Genomic DNA, 12,802 nt, shown 5'->3' on the forward strand with positions numbered 1-12,802 from the left:
AACACCTCATGTGGATGTGTCTAGAGTTTTGGAAGCTTGTACCCTACATTCTCCTACAACTAGACCTTGAGAGCTTGTTTGGTGGTTCTAGGAGGGGAGAGCAGCTACTCATATACCCTTGACTGAAGAACGGTCCTCCTTTATCAGAGATGGTTGTCCTCTTTGACCAAGCACACAACTTCAGGAGGGATGCACGTGGAGTGGTGAAGGAGGAAGGGGACACCTGTCTAGGTAGCCAGATCAGCTAGATTAAGGGGGTGACAGATGTCATAGCCAGATCGCCCTCACATCCAATAATACTTTTTAAACATTCAAGGGAGCCTGGGTGGCTTAGTCAGTTAAGCGTCCGACTCTTGATCTTGGCTCAGGTCACGATCTCAGGGTCTTGAGATCAAGCCCTATGCTGGGCTCCATGCTCAGCTTGGAGTCTGCTTGAGATTCTCTCTCTCTCCCCCTCTCCCTCTGCCCTTCACCTGCCACCCTGTGCTCACACAGTCTCTCTCTCTCAAAAGAAATAAAATCTTTAAAAAAACAAAAAAACTTTTTAAACATTCAGATCCCACAACATAGGGAAAATAGTTCCTGGGTAATCAAGAGCTGGCCTAAGGGTGTCCATCTGAGAATTCTGATGAAGGTGGTGACAAGGGCTTGACCTAGAGAATTAGAGAATTCCAGTAACTGAAATATGAAAAAGATCCCCTACACCTCTTTTGATGCCTTATCCAATCAATGAGGAACTCAAGGTCCACAAGGTTAAAGGTTTTAATTAAAATCACTCAGGTCACTGGCAAAACTCCAGCTAGGCCTGAAACTTCCCAGTTCAGAGGGTTTTCCACCCAGCATACTACATATCACATAGCATGTATTTAAAAGAGTTTAAAGAAACAATTATTACTGTAGGCCAGAACTACGCTAGGCTATCTCCTTTCCTGTCCTTGAGGGGTATACAGCCCAGTGGCCAAGATAGGAGAACAGATGTGGTATGACTAAGCACTGCAAAGTGTACGAGATGCTTGGGGCAAAGAAGAAAACCTTGACTAAACCTTGGGGACGGGAATTAAGGAGAGGATTTCTCTGGAAATAAAATCCAAGGTGAGTTTTGAAGGATGAATGTAGGCCAGCTTGGTAAAGAGGAGAGAGGCAGTATTGAAGGTTCAGGGGCGACAGGATGGGCAAAAAGGCATGCACAGCAGTGCTGCAGGGCAAAGCATGAGGCAGGGAGCCCCACGATGGGGGCTGAGGAGGCAGGTAGGGGCCATTCCAAGCCCAGCACCTACCATCTAGGAGATGCTACTGATGGGATGACAACCGGGAGGAGAGGAGCCTGGGGACAATTGGGACCCATTCCTTACAGAATCCCAGAGAAAGGACGATAACTGAACTCCTTGGCCTGTCTTGAGTCCAGAGGTTTCGGAGTATTTGGAGGTAGGGCTGGGGAAGGTGCAGACAACAAAAGACGATCTTGTTCAGCTAACTCCACCTCACTGTTAATAATGAAATGGTTTCTCAGTGATGGCTAATTTTCTGCCCCCACTTACCATGCTGAGATGAACAGACACTCCTGGGTCAGGAATAGGAAGTTTGTGCAGAGTTTCAAGAAGCTCATTCCACTGATTCTCCTGAAAGAAAGAAAAGGCCTAAGTGACAAAAGCAAGGCTGAGCCCTTAGTCAGAGGCCTGCAGGGAGGTCTGGGCACGTAGTGAGCCGGAGGCCCTCATGACTGAGGGGGTTGGGGAGGTGCTAGCCCCAGGACAGAAACAGGCTTGATATTCAAGTAGGTTCGGACAAAAGACACTGCTTATAGCTCAATATAAGAGCCAAATAGATCCTCCCACACCAAGTTTGACATTTTCTACTGAGTGAGACACCTACCATGACCGCCTTTTATGGATCATATACCATAAGCTCTCAGCAAACCTATCCTCTCAACTCCATAGCAACAACTTTTAAATGCAAACAATCCTGGCGTACCGGGCGGGGGTGGTTGGGAGAAATAACGATGACACTATAGATCTTGTCTTCATCATCATTACCCTCAATTAATTTTATTGAGTGTTCACTGGATACACACAGCAGCATCCAATTATGGAAAGTTAAAATGAACTACATACAACGGCATGCAATATAGTATGGTGGCTGTGCATTTTAATTAGTGAAATTGAGCCACAGAATGAAATACAAAGCAGTACAAATTATTCGATTGAAAACAGATTCACTTTTAAAATGCTCAAAAGAACGCTGCTTACAGAATTATGCAAAAGCCATTGTGTCTGTTCTAATAGAATAGTATTAAGCTTACATGTGTTTCCATTTGTTATCTGTTTGATCCTCACAACTATCCCACTTCACAGGCTGAAAACTGAGGCTCTGAAGGGTGAAACAACGTGGCTCAGATCAGCCAGTTAGTAAGCTGCACAACCAGGGGCTACTGTGTTCGAGCTCAGAGACCTCTCCACTGCTTCACAGCAGTCTTGGGTAATGAATTTTAAGGAGAGGGAAAAAGAGGATGAGCCCAGATTAAAAACCTGCTTCAATCTGAACTCTGATCATTCAAGTGTCTCACAGAGAAATGAATGTGTGTACACATGCACACGTTTAATTTTGCTCTGAAACAACCTCGAATTTACACAATTATAGGACAGCAATTTTTTATTTCCTGAACTACTTGAAAGTGAGTTGCTGACATTATGTTTCATCTTCTATAAATACACAGGATATTCTCTGGTACAACCACAACTAATCATCAAAATCAGGAAATTAATATGGATAGAACATTACCATCAAATCAGATTCCCTTCAAGTTTTATCAACTGTGCCCATAATGTCCTTGGATAGCAAAATAATCCAGCTCAGAATCACATGTTGCCTTTAGTTATAATTCTCTGGTCTTCATCAGCCTGGAACAGGTCCTGTGTCTTTCCTAGATTTGCAGGCACTTGACAGTGAGACCAGCCATTTTGTGGAATAATTCTCAATTACCTGATGTTTCCTATTGATTCAGACTTCAATTCATTCCATTACCCATGATGTTCACTTTGATCATTTGATTAATTCTCTGAAGTCTCCACTGTGAAGGTACTCATTCTCCCTTTGGGCTTAGCAAGCATTCTGTGGAGTGATACTTTATGTAAACATCCCCTTCCTCAGCAAACTTTAACTTATCTATTTACTTATTTATTTTGTAAGCATACGTGGTTTCCTGTTTTATTCAATGGCTACAAATCTTTTCTATTGTTATTTGTTTTAATGCTCAAATTGTCCCAGACTGGACTAGTGGGAACCCCTTATTCATTTCAAGCTCACTTCTGTGTCTTTCTGACATGTCCCCATCATGCTTTGAACAATTCCTTTGAGCACTTTTTTGGCACAAAAAGATATTCCAGGCTCATTTTTTACTTTCCCTGCCCTGGCCCTAGAATTAGACATTTCCTCAGAGAGCCCTGGCTCCTTTTAGTGGAAAATGTTATTTAGAAAAAACCATTTGCATACTAGGTGTGCTCATTGCTACCTGGGTATTGCTATCCCCAGACTCTTTTAGTGGTTAGAACCAGAAAATATACTATGCACACAGAGACCCACAATATACGCATTTTTATTGATTTCTATATCACATATATCGAAAGCCATCAGTTCACACTAATGGCTCTAATTCCAATCCAACATAGGAATCCTTCTGGTTTCCTTCCTTTTCATATTTGTAACTGAATTCTACAGAAATGAAGAATCAATCCTATTTTCTTAATATATTTACTTATTTGTATGTAACCAATCTTTTATGACTGACCCTATCCACCCAGAGGCCCTCCTTGCCCTGCCGGAATAGGGACATCCAATGCTAGAATACTACTGTCCACTCCTCCTCAACAAGAATGCCCTCCTCGCCCTAGGCTCCAACATCCCAGTGCTGGACCACTGCTGCCCCCTTTCCCTTGTGGATTCTTCTAGATCCTCCTAGAGTTCTGATACCTGGTGCCAAGCCACTGCCACTACTATTGCACACACATAAACAACCGCTTCATCCTTCAGACTCCCAACACTCTTAGCCAGGCTGCTCTCCAGCTCAGATACCCTCTTCAACCCCTGCCAATTCTTCCACAGGGATGCCCTCAATGCCCCATCCAGGGTCTGATAAACATGGTGGATCAATGACCCAGACAGATACCTTCATCATGTATCTTAGGCTCCAACACTCCGCTCTGAGTTGTCATGGTCACTACCCACCCCCACACCCCCCCAGTTGAAGCCTACCATGCCCAAAGACTTTTGGACTTGGAGAGGCGATTGTTTTTTTAATAAAAGCTCTTTCCTCCTGTTTTAATCCAATGACCCACATCTTGCCAACAAGCCAGTTGTAGACAGATTTCCTATCATTTGTGTCATAATTCCTTTTTTTTAAAAATTTTTTTTCAAAGATTTTATTTATTTATTTGACAGAGAGAGAGACAGCCAGTGAGAGAGGGAACACAAGCAGGGGGAGTGGGAGAGGAAGAAGCAGGCTCCCAGAGCCTGATGTGGGGCTCGATCCCAGGACCCTGGGATCATGCCCGAGCCGAAGGCAGACGCTTAACGACTGAGTCACCCAGGCGCCCCCAAACCCAACTTTTTCTGTACCACAGGACACATTTTTAAAAGTCTACTGTCTTTTGACTGAAGCATAAATATGGAAGAAAAAAAATATGAGTCAATCTCCGATTCTAAGACTGTTAAGAGCCTACGTGTGATACAATTCTATTTATTAAAGATATCTTTCAAATTTGAATGAAAAAATTAATGTTTGACTGAAGTGAATTGTGAACATAAATCGATGAACAGGCCCAAGGTAGCCTCTGAATTCAATCATCAAAGAATAAATCACTTCAAAGAATAAATCACTTCCCTCATGACAAAATTCCCTGATACATAACCATCCTTTCAGGGTGAGTGTAGTGACCTAGGAAGCCATTTCTATTAGTTATTCCTTCCCTTTACTGTGGCCTCTGGAATACACTGCTGGTGAGTAAATCTTACTTGAAGGAAAGATTTCTCCATTATACATACATTTTCCACTTTTTCTCCAAAGCAGCATTTCCTCAAGTATGTTCTAGGAAACATCAATATCTCAGAATATTAATATTTGTCATGGAATAAAAAGGGTCTGGGGCCAAACAAGATGGGAAGTACTGAGTAACACATGTTTCTCCACAGCAGGATCTTCTCAGAGCCACCAGGGCATGAATCTTAAAAAGACAAAAATGAAACACAGCTTTCCCTCTACCCAACCCCAGTATTACTGAACCAGGGCACTTTTTTTTTTTTTTAATGGATCTAATGTTCTGTAGAAAGTATGAGGAGAAAAAAATTTCTGTAACATTTAATAATAATGTATCACCAATTAAAAATCTTAGGCCACTTACAAAAAGGAAAATTTAAGAAGTTAGATATATGGACAAATATTCAACTCACTAATAATCAAAAAAATGCAATTAAAACAATGAGACTGTTCACTTGTCAAATAAACAACGAATTCAACGAATGATACGCAAGAGTATGGTGAGCCAGGCACTCCATACATTCCTAGTAAAGGGCATCTTTTAAGAAAACAGTACAATTCTTTTGGAAAACAGTTTGGCAATTTTTTTTTTTTTTAATGTTTATGTTCACTGCCCTATAAATGGCCCCTCTGAGATTCTCCTCTTAAGGGAATAATCCAAAATTAAGAAAACGCTTTATGTTCAAAGATGCTAAGAGCTATACTTACAGTGGAAAAAAAAAATCCCAAATAACAAAAACTCCTAATCGGGGCGCCTCGGTGGCACCGTCAGTTAAGTGTCCAACTCTTGATTTCGGCTCAGGTCATGGTCTCAGGGCCATGAGATTGAGGCTTATGTCTGGCTCCACTCTTGGCAGGGAGTCTGCTTCTCTCCCTCTCTCTCTCTCTCCCTCTGCCCCTCCCCCACTTTGCGTGTGCATGCCTGTGCACACATTCTCTAAAATAAATAAATCTTAAAAAACAAAAAACAACTTCCAACAATAGGGAAATGTTTCCAAGGTCCATAATAAAATGCTATGCACCCATGAAAAATGTGTTTGTACTAGCCTGGAGAAATGCTTCTGTAACTATAGCACCTGAAAAATGTGAGCTATGAAAGTCTAAATACAGCCCCAGCTGGCCTTTGACATCCATGGAGGACACTTCAGCAAATCATTTCTTCCAAAAGTACAGTAAAGTAGAGCTAACTTTTTAAGTAATTTTTTAGACCCTTAAAAAACTTACTGAAAGAGCACAACAAAGCCTTATTGGAAGGTGAACTTGGGACAGGTGGCTAGGTCACTTGTCAGTTAAGTTGTAAGTTTTACTCACAAATTGAGCTTTGCAGCATGACATGAGCAATTCAAATTTGTGCCTCAGCAAAATAATAATTTAACAGATGTCATGAACTTCCAGGGCTGCTTGGGAATATCAGCTATCCAATACCAGAATATTAACTCTGAATGCTAAGGGTCTATTTATTATTATTATTCCTTTAACTCAAAAAGTAAAGGAAGGAAACATCCCGAAATACTAGTGATTGTTATTTTTGGGAAGGGGGAAGGGGAAACATATCAGAAGTGATTTTTCTCTTCCTTCCTATTTCCAAATTTCCCAAACTTTCTATAATGGGCATGCATTACTTTTTTGGTAAACATTTTGGTGAAATATAAGGCATGTATTACTTTAATAATCAAAAGAGTTGAAGTTACTTGCTAAAAAGAATCAAATACAAGGTAAATACCTGGCCCTTTGTCGTGTAATCCGCCAAGATGTTAAGCAGCTTATAAAATACTTCAAACCAGGGAAGATAGCTGGGGAAAGAAGAGGAGAAACATGAAATATTAGTATGCAGGTCAAAAACTTCAACCAGGAGCTAATTCGAGACTGGTACATTTCAGTTTTTCCTCTACAACCTGAAGAGTCTTCCCGTTATAGGCTGCTGGAAACCCAGACTGGTAGAATGCTAATTATTTCTGGGATTTAAAAAAACTGCCTGTTGTAAGGTGGAGGACTGAATGTCCATTATAAATTATTCCCATGCCTCAGAGCTAGAACAAGTTCACAGAGAAGAAATTCAAAGCAGACTCTGCAATCAGGAACCATCTCTGAATAGCCCCCAGGCCTCTCCCACCACACCCACCCTTTCCAGGAAGCTTCTGTGCAAGTTCTGCATGACTGGACACACACGCCACACACTCATACATACAGCACTTCCCCTGCTGCTGTCTGCAAGGTGTCCCAAAGGCCCCACGAGCCTGAAACCAGTCATACTGCAGCATCAAACATCCTACCTGTACTGCACCCCTTCCAGACTTACTGCAGGACGAGCTCTAACACTCTGTCCCCACTGCCCTCTACTGGGTCCTGACCGTGGTGCCCCTTCACTCCAAGGACAGTCTGGTCCTGACTTCACTCTATCCTCTGTGGGGCTTCAAGAATAATCTTTCTAAAATGCACATCTAAGTGGCCCAGAGATCCCGTTCCTGCAGTGGTGCCCCCTCACTATTGGACTTCTTAGGATGGCATTGGAGGCTCTTCATTGTCAGGCCCCTGACTGGCTGCTCGCTCGACTTCCCCACGTGCATTCCTCTCAAGGACATCCTCAAGCCTGCCCAAGTGTGCATACACTTGGCCCCTTTCTCCCTCTGACCTTCATGGTCTAGGCTAGCTGATTTCCACTCACCCTCCTAACGGTCCTCCACACGCTCCCCATCCCCGCCCCTCACGCCCTAATTCCCTCTTCTCTGCGCTGCCCTGGTGACATGCATACTCCCGTTAGAACATTCCACACACAATGCGGCACTCAATGGTGTATCTGTTTTGCTAACAGACTGCACAGAGAAGGAAGGATCTCATCTTTCTTCACTTTGTCTTCCTGGGGCCAAGCATGGAGCCCGGCATACCATCAGTGCTCGGTGTTGACTGACCAAACACAACTAAACAAAGACTAAGAGCAAAGGCATGTTAATGTTATAGAATTGTTGGTGAACCATCTCACACCCCCACCCCCGCCACTCATAAGTTTTGTCACTTAATTTAAATGGCTTTATTCTCCATTAAGAAGCTTTTCCAAAGTTACATGTAGTCAAGCGAGGAGGGTGTCGTAGTCAAGCGAGGAGGGTGTCGTACCAAGCTCCTGCAGTCCTGCTCGCGTCTGCCCTGCTGAGCTCACGGGGTCCCTTCCTGATAGAGTTGGACGCGCAGTGGAGCGTGGATCCCGCCAGGCGCAGGGAACTCAGCACCCCGTACAGATTACCAGCTGTACCGGCGAGGGTAATAGATGAAGTGAGAGGCAATCCAGAGGACAGATAAAGTGCACAGTTCTCCATCATTAACGTCTGTCTGAAGCCAGCACATGCTACTGTAAAATTTAAGTAGCTTATCAAAATATACTGATAAGCAACTTAACTTTTCACTTCTATGACAGTATTATCACTTATGTTAATATGTTTCAATCAGCTCTGGCAGCTGCATATTGACTATTACACAGCAAATGACTGCTGCCACTTCCCACAGCATTTACTTTGGCAGAGCAATGTAAACATTCGAGAGGGATTAGGGAGGAGATAAGTTTCTCCCTTCCTATTCTGTTAAATAAACCTCGGCTGAGTTAAAAGCCATTATAGTGGGAACAATAAATCCCCTCAGACAAAAACTCTTGCCCAGATTAGAGGACTCTTAGTAAACAAAATCAACCAAGGATTACAAATCCCCCCCCCCAAGAGAAAATACCACTAGTTAAATCCAGCAACTCAAAGTCAGGGGGGGGGGGGGGGGGGGGGGAGGAAAAAGAGAAAATATTTTCTTGCAAGGAAATCATGGCCTCAAAAAAATGAGAGAAAAGCTGAAGTCATTTTAGGAATTCTTGATGAAGCGACGTGGGGCAGGCTGGGGTCTCTGATAATTCAGGACTGTGGTATACACAAAAGTGGTTGTTGCCACGAAGTTCAACTGGCCCACAAGCTGCTAGGGGGCTGAGGGAGGGTGACGTGGTAGGGCCGCACGGCCCACACCAGAGTGTCCAGCTTCTCACACACAGCCTCAACCTCACCAAATCAATTCTTTTTGCCTATACTAAGCAGAACCCTCAGCCACGGGATGTTTCGTGGTTACCCTGGAGATCGGCCATTTCCTTCTCCCTGTGGCCTGACCGGACGCAACTGTTCCCCACATGTTGTCCCCTGTGCACTGACAGATGAATATCCAGTGATGGCAGTGTTAAGGTCTTGAAACCAAAACCCAGCTGTCTTCTTCTTCAAAGGATCCCTCTTTTCCCCTGTTGGGAGGCCAGGGTTCACAGCTGAACCTTATCCAGTGGCGTTTCCTGTACTGCTTCATTAGCGCTGGCACGACAGCTCTGCCCTGCCTGCGAGGTTGCAGGTGAGGATATGGAGACCCTCTGCTCCATTTTGTGCGTGTCTGTCATCATGGAGTAAACACTACTTCCCCATCCAGAGACAGGAAACAAACACTCCATTACACTGCTCGTCCCTGGACATCTAAAGGAGTTCCAAACACCTCTGGGCCTGCTCCACTTGCCACCTCTATGCAACCACTGGAGCCCACAATGCAGAGCACCACTGTGTAGTGCGCTCAGTCCAAGGCTAGGGCCCAAAAGACAAACAACAAACAGTCCCTGCATTCAGGAAGGCCATGGTCCTAGTGGGGAAAAGAGACATATACAACAAAACAGTTCGTGTGAGGGGAGCTGGAACTCTTTTCCAAGGGCTTTATTTAGCTCAGACTTTGGATCAAGTTATTAAATGATCATGGCCAATCAAAAGAGCCTTCCTTGACGGGGAAAATCCAAAATGGACAAGCCTGCTTCCCAGGCACTGGCCACGATCTGTGGCTTGGGTAACTTTGTCCCAGGCTCTGCCATCGCTCCCTGGCCTAACAGTCAAATGGAGGGGTTTTGTTTTGTGTGAGGCAATACAAAGTCATAAACTTGAGAAGAACTCAGGCAGCATCCGAGTATTCCTACACACATGGCTTCACTGACGTGGGCTATCACAGGTCTTTGTGAAACGTGCAGGGGCAGGTTCAAGAGATAATGCTTAGAGTCAAATGGCCCATGGTAAAAATCACCTGTAAAAGGCCCTTAAGTTGTCCCCTACATAGAGCAGACATGGTTTTGTAGACACGAAGTAGCTGGCCTGAGCCTGGGAGGACATACTGAATGAAAACTGTCTATGTTCCAATCTGTCAGCTTGGTGAGCTACTTACCCTCCGGCTGAACTCAGGAACTGAGTCCGACTGAGGACAGATGACTTACATTTCTAATCTCGCTCCACTGAATGGACTGTCAGGATAATCATTCCCACTGTTTTGTGTATATACGCATGTGTCTAAGTGACCTTGTATAAGTGTACATATGATGGGATCCCACTCCAATGTCATAAGTATTTAGATAGAAAACCATTACAGGGGCGCCTGGGTGGCACAGCGGTTAAGCGTCTGCCCTTCGGCTCAGGGCGTGATCCCGGCATTATGGGATCGAGCCCCACATCAGGCTCCTCTGCTAGGAGCCTGCTTCTTCCTCTCCCACTCCCCCTGCTTGTGTTCCCTCTCTCGCTGGCTGTCTCTATCTCTGTCGAATAAATAAATAAAATCTTTAAAAAAAAAAAAAAAAAAAAGAAAACCATTACAAATTTTAAAAAGCTCTCCCACATCTCTTACTAATAGTTGAGTTCAAAGCCATCAGATGAGCCCAAGCAAAGCAGGGGTGTGTGTGATGGGGAGCAATGGAGGCAGACACTGACCAACCCAAGGAAGGTGTTCACTTGAGAGAATAGCAGCTGTGAGCAGGATGTCAGAGTTCAAGCACAGGGAGGAGGAAATCCTCCTCTAGGGGCCACCAGGCCCAGAGTACTAGAGTCTGAGTGGGGTGAGGAGGATTTCCTAGTGAGGGAAAGTCGGGGCTCCAGCAAGGTCATGAGAGTAGAAACCCAGAAGGAGGTGTGGCTTGGAACATCAGAACTCAAGAGGGGGGAAGCAGTGCTTAAGTAGGGGCAAGGCCTGGCACTGGGTAAGAAAGCATCTATGTCAGGAGAAAGAGGCTGACTAGACCGGTGTTGGAACCTAAGAGGAATAAAAAGAGCATCTGGAAGGCAGTTCAGCGTGGGATGTCAGAGCTTAAGTGGGTAGGAGGGCTTCCAGGAAGGGTGGTAAGGCAGAGCCCAAGCAGTTGAGAGGGTAGGAGGAGGCTGCAGTGCCTATGAGGTCACAGTCCAAGTGTGGTGAGAAGGGCAGCCATGGAGGAAAGCAGCTACAGCAGTGAGAGTCTGATCGAGGCTGATCAAGCATGTAAATATGTAATGGAAACCATTACTACTATCAGAGAAGAGTTACAAATACGGACCAGGAGAGAACAGGAATGAATCTATGGTGCCGTATTGGAATTGGATGTAACTGTGTGAAATCATGGAGACAAATAAAAGAAATAGAAATACAAATGTATGTATGTGCATACATAGGTGTATATGTACATTATACATACATAGATTCTCTAGCTACAGCCACTGAGGGGCCCTGGAAGCAAAGACACCCTAATTATAATGAGCATGCTTAGTGTCCAGTCCTGATTTCTAAGTACCATTCTTCACTAAAAGGAACCAGAGCTCCTTGAAGAAATGTCTGATTCCAGAGCGGAGGCTGGGAAATATCTTGTTGCGCTAGAAAAAAGGCAGTGTTCAACACATAAGATCAGGACATGCCAAAAGGACACAAAAGCCAGTGTGGAGGGGCTCCTACCGACAAAATCTGTGACAATCTGAGCATCAAACCAAATAATGATAAAAACAGATTATGTAATAATAAATAAAATAGGGAATCATGAGTCTGTGCTAATATAAATGATCGGAAGTCTGACGAGGATAAGATGAGGACATTCAGAATACACTTTTTAATTATAAAGGGAAAAAGAAGGGAGAAGCCTGGGAGACACAACCTTAAGCACTGCGACAAACTGGAAGTGTGCCAACTGACAATGCGGTGAAACAATACCGAATACTTCCATCATATTCTAGCAGAACCCAATCCTGAGGATGAGGGACATTCTACAAATTAACAGCCAATGTCAAGTTCACAGAAGTGTAGGAAATGTTGAGGATCTATTCCAGAATAAGATGACAAGAGACAAGACAACTAAATGCAACATGTGATTCTAAACTACAGCTTGCCCCTCATATAGAAGGGGGTCCAAGTATTATATGGTAGTACTGTGTCAAAACTAATTTTCTGATTTTGATGATCGTAATGTAGCTATGAAAAAAAAGGTGGTTTTTGTTTTTGTTTTTTTTTTAAGTAGGCTCCATGCCCAACATGGGGGTTTCAGCTCATGACTCTAAGATTGAGAGTCACGTGCTCTCCCGACTGAGCCAGGCAGGTGCTCCAAGAATGCTTCCTTTAAAAAAAAAAAATACACACTAAAGTATTTGGGGGTTAGTGGGTATTATTTTGGCAACATCTCCCAAATGGGCATTTATATTGTACTCACAACTTTTCTCTCTATATATTTTTTAAAATATTATTTATTTGACAGAAAGAGAGCATGAGCAGGGGGAAGGGCGGAGGGAGAAGAAGCAGACTCCCCACTGCTTGATCCCAGGACCCATGCGGGGCTTGATCCCAGGACCCCGGGATCATGACCTGAGCTGAAGGTAGACGCTTAACCAACTGAGCCACTCAGACGCCCCTTTTATATGTTCGTTATTGTTTCAAAACTGAAATAAAATGGGAGAGGGAGAATCTAAAGGATCTTTCATTTTATCAAAAATATTCACTTATATG

The 12,802-nt window shown here is 43.9% G+C and overlaps 1 protein-coding gene across 17 annotated transcripts in view; it reads right to left on the reverse strand.

Annotated features, from left to right (window-relative positions):
- DENND1A (DENN domain containing 1A) overlaps positions 1-12,802 on the reverse strand; it is a 490,265-nt gene that overhangs the window by 257,104 nt on the left and 220,359 nt on the right. For all 17 annotated transcript variants that reach the window (XR_004626573.1, XM_034664472.1, XM_034664473.1 and 14 more), the window contains 2 exons: positions 6,753-6,822; positions 1,539-1,619 (listed from right to left, as the gene is read on the reverse strand). Coding sequence is in view for 16 of the 17 variants with exons in the window: in XM_034664472.1 (XP_034520363.1) it covers positions 1,539-1,619; positions 6,753-6,822 (151 nt within the window). In the remaining variant the exon portion in view is untranslated. The remainder of the gene's footprint in view (positions 1-1,538; positions 1,620-6,752; positions 6,823-12,802) is intronic.

This window comes from Ailuropoda melanoleuca, chromosome 7 (genome assembly GCF_002007445.2).
Source record: "Ailuropoda melanoleuca isolate Jingjing chromosome 7, ASM200744v2, whole genome shotgun sequence".
Taxonomy (NCBI): Eukaryota; Metazoa; Chordata; class Mammalia; order Carnivora; family Ursidae; genus Ailuropoda; species Ailuropoda melanoleuca.